Source organism: Rhyacophila brunnea, unplaced genomic scaffold, assembly GCF_057557595.1.
Source record: "Rhyacophila brunnea isolate RB1 unplaced genomic scaffold, BYU_Rbru_1.0 scaffold_5, whole genome shotgun sequence".
NCBI classification, from domain to species: Eukaryota; Metazoa; Arthropoda; class Insecta; order Trichoptera; family Rhyacophilidae; genus Rhyacophila; species Rhyacophila brunnea.
The window spans coordinates 2,365,704-2,384,399 of record NW_028233170.1 but is presented as its reverse complement, the minus strand read 5'-3'; the positions used below and the strand labels follow the sequence as shown (position 1 = coordinate 2,384,399).

Sequence of the window (18,696 nt, the reverse complement as noted above, 5' to 3'; positions counted from 1 at the left end):
GATCTCGGAACGGGGTAGTATTTTTTGCAAGGAATGCGCGGGAATTTTTAAATTGGCTAACTCATATACATTATTTTAGTATTATATTTAGGATATCGTCTTTTAATCTTAACACGGAGGTACACTGCACTTGTGCTCCTTTACAAGAGCCGTCCCTGAAACAGTGTATTCAATGCTGTCAACAAAAAGATCAAAGGTTTTAATACAAAGAGTTCAAAAGACTCCCCGCTTTATTAGTCATGTGTTTCATACTCAGTACCACCATCTTATGTTCGTCTGACATAGTGTAGAATTGTAGATTGTCGATGAGAGAAAGTAATGAATTCAGCATAAGAAACAGACCTGTTCATCGGCAACTTCTTGATCAGCAAGAACAGTCTCTTCGACAAGAGCCACCCCCTCTTTCTCGATGAGAACTTGCGCGCTGGTCTCGGCCACAGCGGCCGCGCCCGCCGCCAGTTGCGGCTGTAATTCTTCAAGAGTCACTTGCAGAGCGCTCACCGAAAGTGCTGCCGCCTCCAGTTGCTGTAGGCCAGCCAAGTATTGCTTCTCGTTGTTCACAACCTCTCTATTGAATACAATAGACATTATCTTATTCCTTTTATGAATAACAGATTAAATTTGATAATAACTTTTATAAACATCCACAGAATAGTTTCTAGCAACACAACATGCCCAACATGCACTTTACCATGCCATGTTGTCACTTCAGATATAACACATGAGCAAGAAAGATTAAAGTTGTGATTATACTGATGCACGTCGCATACTATCATGTGACGTCACAGTAAGCTGCAACTACGGGAAAAAGTGTGTAATATCATTTTACTTGGTGTTAAGAATGTCATCAGACTGATGCTCCCATCCCGTAGAACATTTTGAACTTTTAAATGAACATTTTCAGTTGGCAAAATCTGCCTAAATCACCAGAACAACAATGAGGTCACCTCACATTGTACCACACTGCATGGACACCCAAAAAAATATAAAATTTTTATTTTTGCTTAAAAATTCGCCTCTCTCTCAAATTCCTCTCACCTGCCGCCATAAAAAACTTCCCGGCATAGATCAGTATTCTATAATATCTACTTACCGGTGACTGTTTGCCAATTATTTCTCTCTTATCAATCGAGCCATTGTGAATAGACCTGTTCAAAATTCTTTTTCTCTAATAATACTACCGTAATTCGGTAGTCAGATGGCAGAAGAGCCCATCTGTCAATTTCGAGAATTTTGAGGAGAGTAATAATAAGATTTCAATTTAGTCTAGCTAACAAAACATTGGAGTGATATACACAATATTTTAGTATTATTTAACCTGTTTGACTGTTGTTTCTTTAGTTTGAGAGAAAAAAATATGCATATTCATTTTAACTGATATATTCGATATTACAAGGCAAATGGGCCCTTTTGCCATCAAAATGTTTTTGCAATTGTAACAAATGTCTCATTTTTTCTTATTCCTATGAGTATTTAAATAAAGAAATTTTTTAAGAAATAGTTTTTACAAAATTGTATCAATCCCTCGGTATAAAAATGGCCATGTCTTTTGACTTTGCTTTATCTATCCGTGCGTGGTGTGAATCACACTCCATATGCGTGTGCCTAGCTCTAGAAACTTGTGGCATTTGGTTTGTAATCCACTGACAGATGTATCCTTTTGCCACATTGAAGATTGATGTATTTTAACAATGTTTTTAGAAGATAACTTGAAAATAGAAAAAATGCAGATGGACCCTTCTGCCACCTGACTACCGAATTATTAGATTACAAGTAAATGAATATTAATTATTATCGAAACTAAATCTTTCTTTTCTGAACCTATGTAATAAATCCTTATAAAGCCAGCTTAAAACAAAGCAGATAGAAATGGATCACTTACATTCTCTTGGAGGTGAGCAACGATTTAAAGAGATAAATCAACTCCAGGTAGGCGGTCGGAGTGACGTAATTCTTCCGTCCCAGGCGGACAAAGTATTGCTCCGAAAGCTCCTGTGTGTCTGTATGATACATCTGACACATCCGGATGGCGGTATCTCTCTCCACCTCTGTCAGCTCGATGTCATTCAGGAAGTGAGTGGCCACGGCCAACAATGCATCTGAAGGCCATTCCTTAAACAGGCAAATCCATTAAAATGAATTAAAAATGCCATTCAGTAATATTCACGACCCTCAACAATGAAAATGTCTTAAATAAATAAATCAGAGATCATACACATATTGAAACATAGAAACCCAAAGCATCAGACACTCTACCATAACACTCCACCATGACTACTAAATAATATGTTTATTATAGATGATTTGGTAAAAACTCAGATACAAATAGGTTTGATTTTTTCGCTGCGCTCATGGAGACGTTCTTACAACCGAAAATCGTACATTGTCCACCTACAGTTTAAGCAAACTTAATATTAAATCTCATTGGCTGAAAACTACTCTATACTAATAATAATAATACACCAACCAATGAATGGCTCTGAATGCTTTGCAAACTATCCAGAAAATGTGTACGCTTCAAATATATGTGAATTTAGCTAAAGGCCTATCCTATATAGTAAATCAATGATCCGATACATACCTGTCAAAAAAAATCATTTAAAAAATCTTAAACCCGTGTGAATTTGGCTTGAACCCACATCTATTACAATTTGTACTCGAGAAACAATATTCATATCTAACTACACATAATATGAGGTGTAATCTTTCATGATTTTAAACCGAGAGAATAATAACTGATTCATATTATGGTATCGGAATCTCTCCAAATTTTAGTTTTTGATGTACCTGCACTCGCTAATAATTCTTAATGAAATTATTTTGTATTCAAGACTGTTTGCCTAACCCTGTACAATACCCACTATAATAATAAGACACAGACTCACTTGAAACCAGTCGATCGTGCAGCAGTTGACCATGGCAGGAAACTTTCTAATTCTGGTTCGTAACGATGTTCCGGCAGGGCTCATGGCCAGCACCATGTGTAGCTGCTCACGGACGATATTCACAAAGAGACCGTTCAGTGCCGGCAGCGTTCCGTCCGTCTGCAGGGACTTGTCTCGTTGTTTGTCTATCTACACAAGAAGTTAAAAAAAAATTCCCACTTGTATCACAATAACAAGGTATTGTGTAGGCTAAAAAACCATTCAACCTACACAGAGCGGAGATTAATCACAAGCAATATGTAGGTATATTTATACAAATTTTCTCTTCATGCGTTTACACCTACTATGCTATTGTAAAATAATTTTTGTCGATTTCAAAATATTCTAAATAAAATATAACAGAATTTTTTACATAGGTATCTTTCAGTAATGTTCAATTTCTTTTATGTGCTATTAAAGATATGAAAAAACAATCACGTAATAAATGTATTATTGTATTTTTACATCCAGCAGTATTGTAAACAATACAGAATTGTAAACATAGCAGATATTGTAGAATCAATGACATTATGTTTTCACTTACCACTCTCATTCTCTCACAAATATCTGCTTTTTCTTCAGCGTTAAAAAGATTTGGAACTTCGCCAGAATTCAAAATATTATTGATATCCTCCAAAAATCCTTCTTCCTTTATCTAAGAAAATAAGAAATGTATTTTATTATACAAATCTCTAAAAATAACGAGGATTACTCTGTTTTCTACAAAGCAACATAGCACACACATATAACATTCAAATGTTGGCAAATCTCTTCGCAACACATACTAACACTACAACACCTAACCTAACCAAATCTAATTTCTCCGCGGACACATTAAGTTAAGTTTAATTAACATACCTGTGATTCGATAAACAAAAATATGACATGCTGATCCGGCATACTGGCCTTCCTTAGAAGTGATTTCAAATCTTCACGCCATTCGTGGTTGCCATACTGACGGCTCATCTCAACCTTAAAATGAAACATAATGATCAAATACATACAATCGATGCTTAATAAGCCGAGAAGAGATAAATCAAATTAAAACTCTAGCCTTATATGTAGGTACTGTAGTTATTATTATAATATAACAAATAAAGTAATAACTTGGAATAGCTCATAATCATTGATATGTGCAGCAAGTCTCGTGAGAGATTGTCTTCCAGATCCTCCCAATCCTATCAGCAGGGCATGAGATCTCGGTCGAGCAACGATTCGACAGATTCGACACACATGCTCTACCGCAAACCTGTAATAGAAGAATATTTAAAATATCTATACTGCACCATATTCACTACAGACTCAATCGCTCATACGCTATGATATCTTCATACTTTGTGATCTTTTCCATTGTTGTTCACATTAAATTTTAATTTCAATTAATAAATTTTATTAATTTCAATGTAGGTACTGTACTCTCTCAGTAATCCACCACCCCAAAAACCAGACAAGTGTCCAATTAGTGCATACATACAACATTATATGGTAAAAATTAAAAAAGATATTTCGTAAAAATAGTTTTTTTTTGAGAAATTTGTACTAGCAAATTACGGTTTTATTTATAATCAAAATCAAGTATTTACTAAATTATACATATTTATTAACTAAATATTAAACATTAAATCACTTGACACTTGTTCAGTGGGGCAGATATTCTTGAATGGCTTAGGATTCCTGGCTTTCCATATGACCAAAAGCTTCAGTTTGTGTGTCACGGTTGCATTGGAGCACAGCATAATTGTGATGCGGTCCTTGGGCACTTTCCTACCAGGTACATTACTTTCTTCGCGATGAACGTACGTTTTACGAAGGAGAAGTTTCCAAAATAAACCCGTCTCATCTGCGTTGTATACTTGTACGCGGCGGACTACTGAATTTGACAATCGAATACCGGCGAATTATAGACCTTGATTTTGTGTTTTCAACTAGTAAAAATAACGGCAGATTATAGTAGTTGTCAGATAATCGAGTGGCGGATTACTGAGAGTGTACTGTATTATTTAATGATGCATTAAAACACATTATTATTCTTGTTTGGGGATGATGAGGTGTGGAGAGAAGGTAGTCGTTGCTTGGTGGTTTCGAGATGTGAGTTTATTTATCGATACAAGAATAAATAAATACAATGATAAAGATGACAGAGTAATGTTATAATCGCGTGTATGGATGTGCTAATGAGATCGACTGTATTATTGAACTGACTAGCGATGTTAATATAACCGAGAGACTAGACTAAAAATGAGTAGTGCGCCGAGTGACGGACTCAATGTGGGTAGTGCTCTGAGTGATACTCGAGTAAAGTGACGATTTATGGATTGTCCTTGCTATTTATACAAATGCATACATTACAAGAGACATTATCGCAAATAAACAAATCATAATAGACCCTATTGATCTACATAGTTATGATTGAAGAAATGCTGACATCGCTTCCGCTTTATTGTTTTGTTTTGACAACAAACCATACATATTAAAGTGTGTTACCCTTGTACTGCTGAGTGGTATAATTGCTTTACTTGTATCAACTGTCAAGTAAAAATATATCATAACAAAATGTTCAATTCAGTGAACGGGTTAGTCTCAATTCTACAAAAATGATTGTACAAACAGGTCTAAACAGGACAATAATTAAAAGTTAGTGCAATGTGCAATCAAGGGTGCGTCTCAATATGCAATGTGTGCAGTACATAATATGGGCAACCGAGTAAGAGGCAGGCATTGGCCTCCTCTAGAATTATTTATCTCTCTGCGCCATTTCCTCATTGATTCGGAATAATACATTCATTAATTTTCGAGATGTTCGTATATACTTGTACACAAAAGAAAAGCCACAAGCGTTTCAATATAATTTTAGATTTACTCAATCAGTCAATTGAATGATTCCATGAATGATTATTAAATGCGTAGATTTTGCAAAGTGAAGCGTCAATTATTATTCATCGATGGATAACCAAATACACCAAATCATTATTTAAAATATTTAGATAAAAACTCACAAATATTGCGTATGTCATAATACATAAAAATGAATCATCAAAACTGTTATAAACGTGACTTTCATGGTGACTTTCAATGTACCGACATAAAGAATATTAAGTTTTTAAAGTTACCAATTCAGTCAGAACAAAAATATTGAGAAATCTCCATCAAGTGTTGTAGTTCACAAGACTTTCTCTAGTTATAGTTATAATTAGCAGAGTTCTGTCACGAATATCATCGGTAAGGGATCTTGGCATTACGTTTGAGAGTAAACTGACATTTATTAGCCATATAGTTACCATTTGTAACAAGGCGCTTAAAATGTTGGGTTTCGTCATGCGTACTTCCCGGGTCTTTTCGGATGTTACGGTATTAAAACTTTTATTTAATTCTTTAGTTCGAAGCAGACTTGAGAGTGGGTCTATTGTTTGGGCACCGCATTAGTTGAAGTATGGCCTTATGGTGGAGAGGGTTCAGAAGAAATTCTTGAGACTCCTTTATTTGAGGTTGTACGGATACTATCCGTGGCTTTATCCAACTGACTTTCTCTTAGGCATGCTTACATACTGCAGTTTGCAATTTAGAAGAAATCTTTATTTAGCTATGTATTTTTTTCGACTTATACGAGGTATAAATAAGAACTCTGCCATTCTGGGCAGTGTTGACCTGTGTGACCCTGATAACTATCTTAGAAATAGAGAACATCAGTTGTTTATTCTCCCAAGGTGCAGAACCAACCTGCCACTGGTAATGCCAATTGGGAGGGCGATAACTATGTTCAACGAAATTGCTTCGGGTGTTGATATATTCCACCTACGTGAGGATGAGTATAGGTGGACGTTATTTTATAAATTTTTAAAATAGGGTCTGCTTAACTCATCCGGTGTATTTCATAATTAATATTTTTGTATGTACATATTTCTACTGTTAAATAACATATTATCTATCTCTTTTTTTTATGTCATGTTGTGAACGTCTTAAACTTATAATTTGTAATGTCCACAATATGTAAAAATAAATAAATTGAAATTACCTGAACAAGACTAAATTCATCGGTTTCTTCGTCATGTTATTGAATTCAAATAAGAATGAGTCGACAGTTTTCGTCAGATGATCCATCTCCGTCACTTCCATATAAAATCTCGTATCGGCTTTAGGATTGGCAAAGTCACAATAAATAAGTTTGCGGAGTTCGACATCACTGATCTAAAAATACCACACAATAAATTATTAAATTATCATTCTATGTATAACCCCACCAAATGCACTTACTGAAAAATATTTGGTGGAGGTTATTTACCACCACCAAATGTTTAAATGTAGTATGAAAAAGATTCCCGATTACCTTCTCATCACGATTTTCCAATAATCTTTCCAACATGTCATCAAAGTTTTCATTTAAGCACTTTGTTGTAGCAGTTCTGAGGGCTTCCACGAGCCAATCTTTGTCTTCAGAATCAATAAGGCGATCGGAAAACACTCGCAAGCATTCGTGCACCCACAGTCGCTTCATCGCCTGCAGGGTTTCTATTACTTCAGGAACGGATAGGAGCACACCCTGTTATAAAAAAACATAACTCAATTAATTACCCAATGTCAAATAGCATCAATTCCACAGTTAGAGAAAGCGTTATCACAAACCTGGATGACTCTTGAAAAATCCCTCAAATTAAACATGTAGTGGGACTTTGATGGCGTTGGTAATAGATTGAGTCGGCAATTTTTGTATACTTCAAGAGTGGCCGACACCAATTCACTGATGCATGGATCAAATTCTTTTGAAAACCCTCTGAAATATTGAGAACAATAATTAATATCAAGATAGATTTTGCACGACTGTATAGTAATGCCAAAGGGTAGAGGTAGGCTGTGGAGATCTGACAAAAATAATGCACACATCTTTGTCAATCATATATATTTGTTTTCATTAAACAAATAATACAAATTAAAGAAAGTTTTTAGAATTCAATTAAACCCTGCCAACGAAACCATAATAGGTAAAAAATATTTTTCTATTTATAAATTACCGAAAATTATGTATGATTTAATGCCATAATTTTAGAAATTTCATATATGTAAGAATATTTTTTATCTTCACCTCTCTTCCACCCCAAACACACATTGAAAAACAATATGTATATTTGTCAGACCCGGGATTCGAACCTGGGACCCACGACATTATAAGTAATATATATATGTATATATATATCATGGGCAACGAAAACAAATAAGTATGACTGACACAGTTTGGTTTGCACTATTTATATAGAATCTTCACAGCCTACCTCCACCCTTCACCACTGCTATATAGCGATTGCACAAAACTCTTGCATTGACTGTGTAAAGGAACAAAACATTGTTTTATAAATTCATCAACACAGGCAAAAGCACTAAATGTAATTCATAAAAAAGCTGCCGAGTAATAAATAAATAAAATCATTAGTGAACATGATAAATATTGGAGTATGAACCTTGTATCCAAATGCCAGAGCATAATCTTGCTGAATATTAACATGAGAGTCGAATCGTCGAACTCGTCAATACATAAAAATCCAAAATGTCGAGTGAATCTTGGAGTCACACCTTTCGTACCAGGTGTCGGCTTGCTCATTGCACACATAAACTGAAAATAAATAATTGCAAGATAAAAAGAACTTTTTATATACCACGTTTTTAAATTTTCTGTTGAATCATATAAACTTGACAATTCTATGTATTAATAAATACTTTTTTTTGTACTTGATAGAAATACTGAATAAATATAGAATACTGAAAATGTCATTTTGACATTTCATATTGATTTCTATAGTAACGCACGTATATATTAATAATTTAGTTACTAGGACCCCCTTAACAACCAATAATAGTGTTTTACTTTTTACGAATTTTTTCCGAAGTAACTTTCCATACAAAACAGAATTAACTGAAAATGAATTCAATTCTGCTTAAAGATGGCTAAAAGTATTAAAAGAATGCACTGTCCTCGTGTTCTGATATATTCTAAAAGTTTCAAATGTCTAGTTAGTCGGGAAGTTAGTTAAAGATCTACAATCGTCCAATACAAATCTTGGACAAACAAGAAAAAATTTGTACTGGACAAACAAGAATTCGAGCTAATAAAAACGTGGTAAAATGAAAATACAGTGAGTATTTATCAAAAACCTCAAAGTATGTTTGGTTATAAAAAAAATATGATAAACGGAACAAGGAACAAGGAAAAGGAACTCATCTTAAACAAGACTAAATATAGATAATATTATATCTCAACAACAAGTGCATATAGACCAGGGGTTGGGGAAGTGTGATTGGGTGGTAAATAAATAATAAATTTCTCTCAAGGTAAATAATAATGAATTACTACAAATACTTAAAAAACCCTACATGCTGTAATAAGAATTGCACACATGCGAATTGTGAAACTAATGGTTACACAATGGGGTATGAAGAGATGCATTATGGGTATAACGCACAGAAATCAACAAAGAAATTAATAGGTAAGGAGGGAATCAAAAGTATTGGGCACATTGCTTGATAAACATATCATTGTTGGATAAATTTCATTATCTGGTGGTACCCAAGAGAATATATTAAAAGATCTAGAAGGTAACCAAAATTCCGCTGGAATGATAAGATAATTCTGTTTAGAGCATGAACGTGGCAATGAAAGGATTGAGAAAAACGAAAACAGCATGGAACGACCTTCGTCCAGTAGTGAATCGAGAGTGGCTAAGATGATGATGCTACACCATTATAGGATGAAAACTATAGCAACCATACCACTCAGCATTACAAATGTGACACACTTCAATATTTATGATTTGTTGTCAAAACAAAACAAAGTTGCGGAAGCGATAGTCAGCATTTCCTCAATCATAGCCTAGATCAATAGTGTCTATTATGATATATTTAATTGTGACAATGTCTCTTGTAATGTATGGACTGTATTTGCATAAAAAGCAAGGACGATCCATAACTCGTTACTCATCACGAGTCCAGTCAATCGTTACAGTCAACCGTCATTCACTCGAGTCCAGTCTCATGGTCCGATTAATCTCTCGATAACATCAATCTCATCACTACATCCTTACTGTGATTATAACATTACTCTGTCATCTATATCATCATTGTATTTATTTATTCTCGTATTGATAAATAAACTCTCTTCTCAAAACTTCCAAACAACTACGACTTTATCTCCACACTCCTAATCTTCCCCACAAAATAAAGAAACATCAACAATCAGCACAAAATGTAATAAAAATCTTCATTATTTAATTATTCCCACATAATCAAAGTGGGCACGAATGGATAAGATTAAATCAAATGTTTTACCTGTATGTCAATAAGTTTCATGGCAACATTATCCTTGCGGTCGTACCAGAGTCCTTGATCCAAAGCCTGGCGGAGTACTTCGATGGGAGGCTGAGCACCGTACGTCTCTGCTTGCGGCATCGATACATCATCAACAAAGACAACGCATTGAGTACCAATGGGTGGACCGAAGACACCTTAAATATTATACATATAAACAAAATATCATAACTATATTTGATGAAATGGGCTAATTGCCTTATCACAAAATTGGCTTAACAATTTTGTTTGTCTAATAATGTTTATTCGAATATGTTTTATGGGTCATTCCAGCATTGGTCAATTGAATTAAAATCAGAAAAATCTCTCAATCATTGAAAATCTAATAGAAATTATTTGGAATGTTTTTATACCAATTCACAACAAACAATCATTGAAAAGAATATTATATCGGTAGAAAGTTCTCCAATCTGAGATATGCAGCATTGCTCATTGCAAAATCACCCGTACATAATATGATAAACTTGTTCCACCATGTTGAAATTTATGGGCCTAAAGATAATCATATCCAAGATAATAGTGATGATCATAGATCATAATAATACCATGCAGTAACCTAGTGTGCTGCTAACAGATGCAGTGGTGGTCAGTAAATACATATTTATGTCGAGTCGAGCATCTCTGACAAAGGTGGAGGGAAAATCGATAGCAAAAGATGAATAAAAATAGCGAAAAATGCTATGTCGAAATTGCAATCAATATGAAAAACAAAAACATTACCAAAGCAATTAAAATCTGTCTAGTAAGATCTTTTGTCTTCCCATTTGTAAATATGACTCGGAGGTGGACTGCTGAGACTTTCGTGATTGATCAAACGAACCAATGATTCCATCGTTAGTGAACTCCGGATATTCCTCAGTTTATCCGCACAGTACTCTCCATTTTTTTCATCATAATATAGTCATCTGGGAAGATGACAATCTGATGATATAATGCGATATTCGATTTGAGTCTGTATTCCAAGAGGGGTGAAGCTGAGCTGTGTAAAATACTTCCAGATCACCAAATCATCCGAGTCACGATTCTCAGTCATGAGACCCTAATTAAGAAGAAGAAGAAGACTAACCTTTTTTGCGTTTGTCCAGCTTTGCCATGATTATGTCTTGCGTCTGATTGGCGGACGTCTGCGCCGAGAATCCCATTGTAAATGCTTTGTAGATTTTCGTATCAGCTTTCTGCATCAGAAAATCCTGCAAAAACAGAGGGACTGTTATTATACCATCATAAATCATCCGATATTCGAATTAAGAACTAAACTCGTCATTGTGTAAACAGTATTGAATAATAATGTGGCGCCCTCAATCAGCGGACAACTTATAACTTAACTTACAACTACTTCAAATGATGCTCCTAGACTGCGAAAATTATGACTTGAAGTGTCATGGCCACCGTCGTGGCACTGCGATATATTATGAAAGGATTGCCAGTATTAGGAGACTTTTTTTCCCTACTTTGGTTCAGAATATGCTACTTACCTACAATGAAAGACAATACCAGACGACAATATTTTTCCAATCTGTCGGGATATTTTATAACGTTTTTATTAGCTCGTATTCTTCTTTGTCCGGTGGTTGTTTGTCCAGTAAAATCTTGTAATCGATTTTTAACTAACTTCCTGACTAGCTAGAGATTTGAAACTTTTAGAATATATCAGAACACGATGCCAATGCATTCTTTGGTACAGTTTGGTTATGAGGAATACAGCGGAAAACACATTTTGAAAATACCCGATATACTGGATTATTTGTTAGTTTTGGTTAGTTTAGGTTAGGTTAGGTTTGGTTAGGTTAACCTAACAAATAATCCAGTATATCGGCTATTTTCAAAATGTGTTTTCCGCTGTATTCCTCATAACCAAACTGTACCCATTCTTTTAATACTTTTAGCCATCTTTAAGCAGAATTGAATTCATTTTCAGTTAATTCTGTTTTGTATGGAAAGTTATTTCAAAAAAATCCATAAAAAGTAAGACTATTATTGGTTGCTAAGGGGGTGGTCCTAGCAACTAAATTATTAATATATACGTGCGTTACTATGGAAATCAAAATGAAATTTCAAAATGACATTTCAGTATTCTATATTTATTTGTTTGTTTTTTATTTACTTCATATCAAGTACAAGTTTGAGCATATCGAGCATAATAATTCAACAGAAAATTTACAAATGTTGTATATAAAAAGTTCTTTTTATCTTGTAATTATTTAGTTATATGATAACACTGAAATGTCAATGAATATCTATCTACCTATCATTGCAGTGACTCAATCGTCAACCTTATTTATAGGCCCGGCCCAGTGAGCTCATTTTTATTTTTGTCTTCTTCGCAGTACCTAGGTTATAACACGACTTATAATCCTCCTGCTACATACCACTTTTTAAGACTTTTTGCATTATTAATACGTTTAAACACTTTAGATGAAATTGCAGCACTCACAAATAACGAACATCAAATGATTGCACGGCAAGAGGAATGAAGAGAAAGGGGCTAGGGAGAATTGTAGTTCTCAAAACGGCCACGCTTCACGTTATTCTTGCCGCAGTTTACATCCATATCATACTTATTTGTAGAAAAATTTCAATAATAAAACTATTTAGAATATTATTTAAAGTAAGTAATTTTTAATTATGACAATCTATTTGTTTATTCTAACGATGAGAAAACTTTTTAAAGTTTTGTAAAGGTACGCAACTTCTATGAGATAATCACACAAATCATCGAAACCATCATAATGTAATGAACTCTTAAAAAATGTGCCACACCCAAAGCATGTGACCTTAAAATATTTAAATATACCTAATTTATATAAACCCTACTTGTAAATTTAATGACATCAAGTCTGACAACATAACATACATACCTACTACAGATTGTTTCATGGAAACTCTATTATGAATTATTCTCCCGTATTCTTCAATTATTATAAAATCTATCTTATTCATTGTATTGCAATTATTGAAAGTGTAAATTAACTTTTATAAAAATATAATAAATACATAACTAAAAGTCCTAAATAAATTCGTAATGTTTATAACAAGCTTATAAAACAAATTATTCTAAAAATATATTAGTTAATTATAATGAAAAAAATATCTCACGATGATGTAAGTTGACTTTCCGGTTCCTGTTGGTCCCACCATCATAACCGCCTTTTTGTGATGGACGAGGAGCTTGAAGAGTGCCAAGTAGCGGACTGTATCGAGTGTTGTGACAATAATACTGTGGGCAGCCGTGTCACGGGATATCGGCGGAGCGCTTATGAGATCATCGCTCCAAGGCTTCCACTTTCCTTTACCCTGTCGTACAAAATAAGAAAAAATTATTAATCCTCGGCAAAACCTCGAAAATCACAAATGCCTTCCTTTCGGAATTTGTACAATACATAATATGGTGTGAGGATGTTTCAAACTTCCGTCAAGAAAAAATGAGTATCATCTTAACCACTTAAATCAAGGAAATAACATTAATACATTAATTGATTTATGGATGATGTCAGATTGGTCCAAATTTTTGTTGTCCCATTATTGTACTTGCTTTACTAATTTTGTATTTTCAATAAAGCATGCTGCATTCTTAAGTTAAAATAAATTGCCATATTTGATAGTATAGCATAATAGTGCCTGTACACGTGCAAGGATATACTTGCAGCAATAATGTGTATTTTAAACTATCGTAGTAATAACTGTTTATCTAAAATAACGACATTTTTACAAGATATCACAGCATTGCTAACTATGTATCGTTATTACAACTAAACTAATCTACAAGTACGATATATTAATAAACATAGGTAACTACCTTTGAATTAAAATTCATTATCATTCATATTAACGAATGATACAATTTTATGACGTAAACAACTTGTCCTGTATGGATAATAATAAGGAAAATCTTTTTTTGTCAGGGGAGATGAAAAAAAATAACCTAACGTAACATAACATAACCTGCCTACTAAATCTATCATTTGTATAGTAAAACTTATCAAACAAAAAGCATTTCCCTGACAGAAAATAGTTTTCCTTTAATAATTACATTTTTGACACAAACCAAATACCTAATGTTAAAAACGTGTATAGGTAAATCATTCTGCAGTGGCACCATAGGCGATTCGTGCGTGTATTGAATTACTTGCGACAATGCCTGTTTCAATGCTAGCAAATAATACCACTACAACTGCAAGCCGCATTTGTCGTACCCATGGTGCCACTGTAAAACGATTTACCTATATTTAAGATTCTTATGATAGTTTATTATACCATACAGAATATTAAATATAAATGACAACAAAAAACAAACACGTGAAACTACAAAATAATATGTGATACCACTGGATTATTCATAACAATACAGCAAAATACAGTCAATTTTTAAATACGTTTCTTGGCATAACAGGTTATATTTCCACGCAGCTGGATTTCTCAAACGCTTCCTTTATTGTCCTAGTTGAGATTCCGTCACACTAACTATGGAAACATTCATTATTAAAAATAAAAAATAGTAAAATAGTCGGAGCAAAATTACGACCTTCCTCACTTAACGTTTTGACGTTTGTACGGAGATTAAAGCATTCGTGAAGAATCATGATTTAAATTGCGGCGTCCGATTGGCCGGTGATGCAGAGAGGGTTTTACCAGAATAACTTTATTTTCAGAGTGGGTTTAGTCCGCCACCTCGATATCTATTTTGATTTTTTGAAGAAACAGAGAGGAATTTAAAACTCTCACCTAGAAAAGAAGAGAGATCTTACGAAAGAGCTCCTGCGTACATTCAAAACTATTTTTTTTTTAAATCGCCCAGAGCGGGTTTTGTAACGCTACGCCTCATATAATATAACTGACAATGCAGTAAGCATTAACCTCTTTAATGTATCTGTAATCATAGACCAAGCCGTCCTTTGGTATGGAGAATATGTAATTTTTCTCCGGTTTTTTAATGGGAAATGGATAGCCAAAGGTATCTTTAGTGCTCTGCGGGAATTCCTTCTCCAGCAGTCCTCGAAACATGAGATCAAACTTGGGGCGGCTGGTGGCTTCCAGGGTCGCACCGATTGACCAAATCGCCGAAAAGAAGAACACACCCTACAAACAAACAATGATTATACCTAATTAATGGCTTACATCGACTGGCATGTAAGGTTTTTTGGTACTGTTCAGTTATACGGAATACAGCGGAAAACGTATTTTGAAAATAGCCGATAAACTGGATTATTTGTTAGTTTGGGTTAGTTTGGGTTAGTTTGGGTTAGTTTAGGTTAGGTTAGGTTAGGTTAGGTTTGGTTAGGTTAACCTAACAAATAATCCAGTATATCTTTCTTTCGACCATGTCCGATCCTAATAGGATCATATGGGCCTCCACAGAGTGGACTCCACAAACCAGTTTATCAGCTATTTTCAAAATGCGTTTTCCGCTGTATTCCGTATAACCGAACAGTACCGGTTTTTTTAGTATGACGTAATTTATTTATTTTTAATAATTTTTACATTTGAACAAAGGATGTCGATGGTCGTTTTGCGAATTCATTTGAAAACTTTAGCCCTTATACACGAGCCCGTGACATAACCACGGTCATCTGACCACGATAATGTTTACAATAATACTCTTATGGTATTAATATATTTTATGTGGTGATCAAATTTTATTTTCTAATATGAGAGAAGAAAAGGTATCATAATGACATACACCCAATCCTCTTTTTGCACGGGGGATATGTACCAAAGACTACCGTACAAAACAAAACCGTGTAAAAAAGATAAGGTGCCCATACAAAAATGGTAGATGGGTTCCATTACTTAAAACCATCACAAAATATGAATTCTTGAACTCAAAAATAAATCGAATTTATTTATTATTTATAGATAAAAATATTTATACATAAAAATACAGATTTTTCAATTTAAATTATATTTATCATAGAGAAATACATTCATTCAGTGTCGCTACTTGACGATAAAAGTGCCCGTTTACTGCTGTTTTTCGCTTACGAAAAATCACTCTCATTGCTGGAAATATTTAATGACGCTAACGCCGAAGCACGCGGCGCGTGTCTCGTATTTAACCCGAAGTGACTGACTAGTGGCGCCATGTATGTACGTATCTATGTCTGGGCAGCATCCGATGATAAAATTTCTATACACCAGTGGTATGCGGTCCATTGTAATGCAATTTTTTAATAAATATGTACATACATACGTATTTTTATTCAAAATAATCGGTACTTTTTTAAACCGTGTTATTTCGAAACCGTGCAAAAGAAAGCCATGCAAAAAGAGGATCGGGTGTATACGTCTTTCCTAGAAAGTCTAGAGATTATTAGGTTAAGGTCACAAAGATACGATAAATATTCACACAGCACTTCGGCTCTTAAATATTGTTAACAGGTAGGTACTGTTACTTATTTTCATTATTTTCTCATGTCATATTGTGAATGTCTTGAATTTATATATGTTCACCAGGTATATATATACATATTATTATATAATATAAAATAAATAAATAAATTTTAAGTACAGAGAATGAAAAAGAAGTTATATCGATAAATACTTTATATGTATAATTGCAAAAGACTGCAGTACTACCATCTGAATAATTTATACTCCTCGAAAAAGAGATGCAAATATCATGACTGAGCAATCCAAGGATTTGGTTTCGGAAAGACCCGTTCTCATTATTTCAGTCAGCGTTCTCAAAGGTGGAGATTACTGTGATGATTGTAAACCTTTGTAAAGGAGATAGTATTTTCATAGTAAGAAAAAGTAGATTGTACATTTTGCTTCTACTGACCTCGAGTTGTGCCCTAACGTCTAGTTCACTGCGGTTAACCATGAACTTCTCATCGAGAAAGTCGTCCATAAACGAATCAAACACATTCATTGCCGCTTTTACAAGATTTGAATCTGAAGTCGTATACATCTCCTGAAAGCACATCACATTACATTAACTAAAATGAATTGATAGGTGGAATACCTACAGAATGAGGACAGGCAACGAGTGTCAATTTGGTGAATGTCGCGACCACTCACACAAAATACAATGTTACCACACAGGACCCAGTGACATGGCACGTGGCACAAAAATTGTTATTGGTGGTATTGATTCGAAATCATTATGTTTCGTTTCCAAATAAAAATATATACTTATGTTCTTGATCACTTTCTGAGATAATAAAAAGCGAAAATTTTAAAAAACATCTGCTCTGATGATAACATCTTGATTAAACTGCGGAGTGGTATCCTCCCACTACACCACCAATGAATCTTTCATATAAGAAGCCTAGGCTCCTCACCAAAGGTTCATTGATATTAATTAATACTGAATGTGATTTTACCGTACCTTGGCACCTCCAGACCTAAGTAGCCAGAGTAGCGGGGGACAAAACCTGTGAAAGAACTGGCGAATGTTTTGCTTGTTAATGTTGTGTAGAGCTGGCGGTAATGTGTTCAGCCAAGAGTCGACCAAAGGCTCCCAACCCAGACCGCAGGGTTCCATGTAGATCATTCCACACCGCGAAACCTGAAATAATCAACACTTACCATTAAACGAATGATTCAATCAAAATCATAAGTAGGTCAATAACTGTATTGTGTGATGACCAAATGCTGGTTGCTCAAAGCATATGTATGGCCATGAGATATAGTATCAGACCAAAGTGGCCGGCCCAGCCTTATACTTCAGCAATGCTACAAGAGCGATCTACGCGCTGCAGGGCTGACATATCGAGAGACATGGGAGATAGCGCTGGACCAACAGAAATGTCGCAATTAGGGAACTCAGAAATAATGGGAACTGAAATACCCAACAGGTAAGGAGAAGCAGGCAACCGATCTCGAGTAAGGAAGAATACAGGATAAATTTAAATACATGTCAAGAATATGTCATACGTCGAATACTGACAACTGCTCTCGGTTTATGCATTGATGCTTATTTAATATTGGTGTATTACATACACTATTGCACGTCTATAATGCGTGGTTCATTTTCGTAGGACACTCGCACATTGAAAACCATGAGTTAAACTTTACTCTATTGGTATATTGCCTATCGGAATTCTATTTATGTATTATCAGTTCTGTGGTCGCGATCTAGTGTAACAAATGATAGTTAGCAGATATTTCATACTTGCATGCGTTTATCATACGTACGCGCTGCTAATGTGTGCTAAGGTAATATTAATGTTGATCGTCTAAATCTCTTAATAACCTCAAAAAAATTAAGTCGAAACATAATTAATATTCACCGTAGCGGGTGAGGCAGCTTCCAAATCCATCGGTTCAAAAAACAAATTAGTTGTTGACGCCAGTTGGATGATTTCTCCGCTCATCAGGCATAACTTTTTATTGTCATCAAGCACCGTGTTGAGATTCTCAATCCATATGGCATCCACCGGCCCATCGAATACCAGCCATTTTCTAAAACGAATTAAATATC

The 18,696-nt window shown here is 34.6% G+C and overlaps 1 protein-coding gene across 1 annotated transcript in view; it reads right to left on the bottom strand.

Moving 5' to 3' along the window:
- Nucleotides 1–18,696, bottom strand: part of LOC147065891 (dynein axonemal heavy chain 7-like) — a 109,434-nt gene that overhangs the window by 50,088 nt on the left and 40,650 nt on the right. The window contains exons 25-41 of the mRNA XM_085955679.1: nt 18,506–18,677; nt 17,602–17,781; nt 17,053–17,184; nt 15,129–15,350; nt 13,371–13,568; nt 11,341–11,464; nt 10,236–10,411; nt 8,375–8,526; nt 7,545–7,692; nt 7,249–7,461; nt 6,937–7,109; nt 4,032–4,173; nt 3,783–3,896; nt 3,469–3,579; nt 2,886–3,074; nt 1,883–2,112; nt 343–568 (exon numbers count right to left, since the gene is read on the bottom strand). Coding sequence (XP_085811805.1) covers nt 343–568; nt 1,883–2,112; nt 2,886–3,074; nt 3,469–3,579; nt 3,783–3,896; nt 4,032–4,173; nt 6,937–7,109; nt 7,249–7,461; nt 7,545–7,692; nt 8,375–8,526; nt 10,236–10,411; nt 11,341–11,464; nt 13,371–13,568; nt 15,129–15,350; nt 17,053–17,184; nt 17,602–17,781; nt 18,506–18,677 — 2,902 coding nt within the window. The remainder of the gene's footprint in view (nt 1–342; nt 569–1,882; nt 2,113–2,885; nt 3,075–3,468; nt 3,580–3,782; nt 3,897–4,031; nt 4,174–6,936; nt 7,110–7,248; nt 7,462–7,544; nt 7,693–8,374; nt 8,527–10,235; nt 10,412–11,340; nt 11,465–13,370; nt 13,569–15,128; nt 15,351–17,052; nt 17,185–17,601; nt 17,782–18,505; nt 18,678–18,696) is intronic.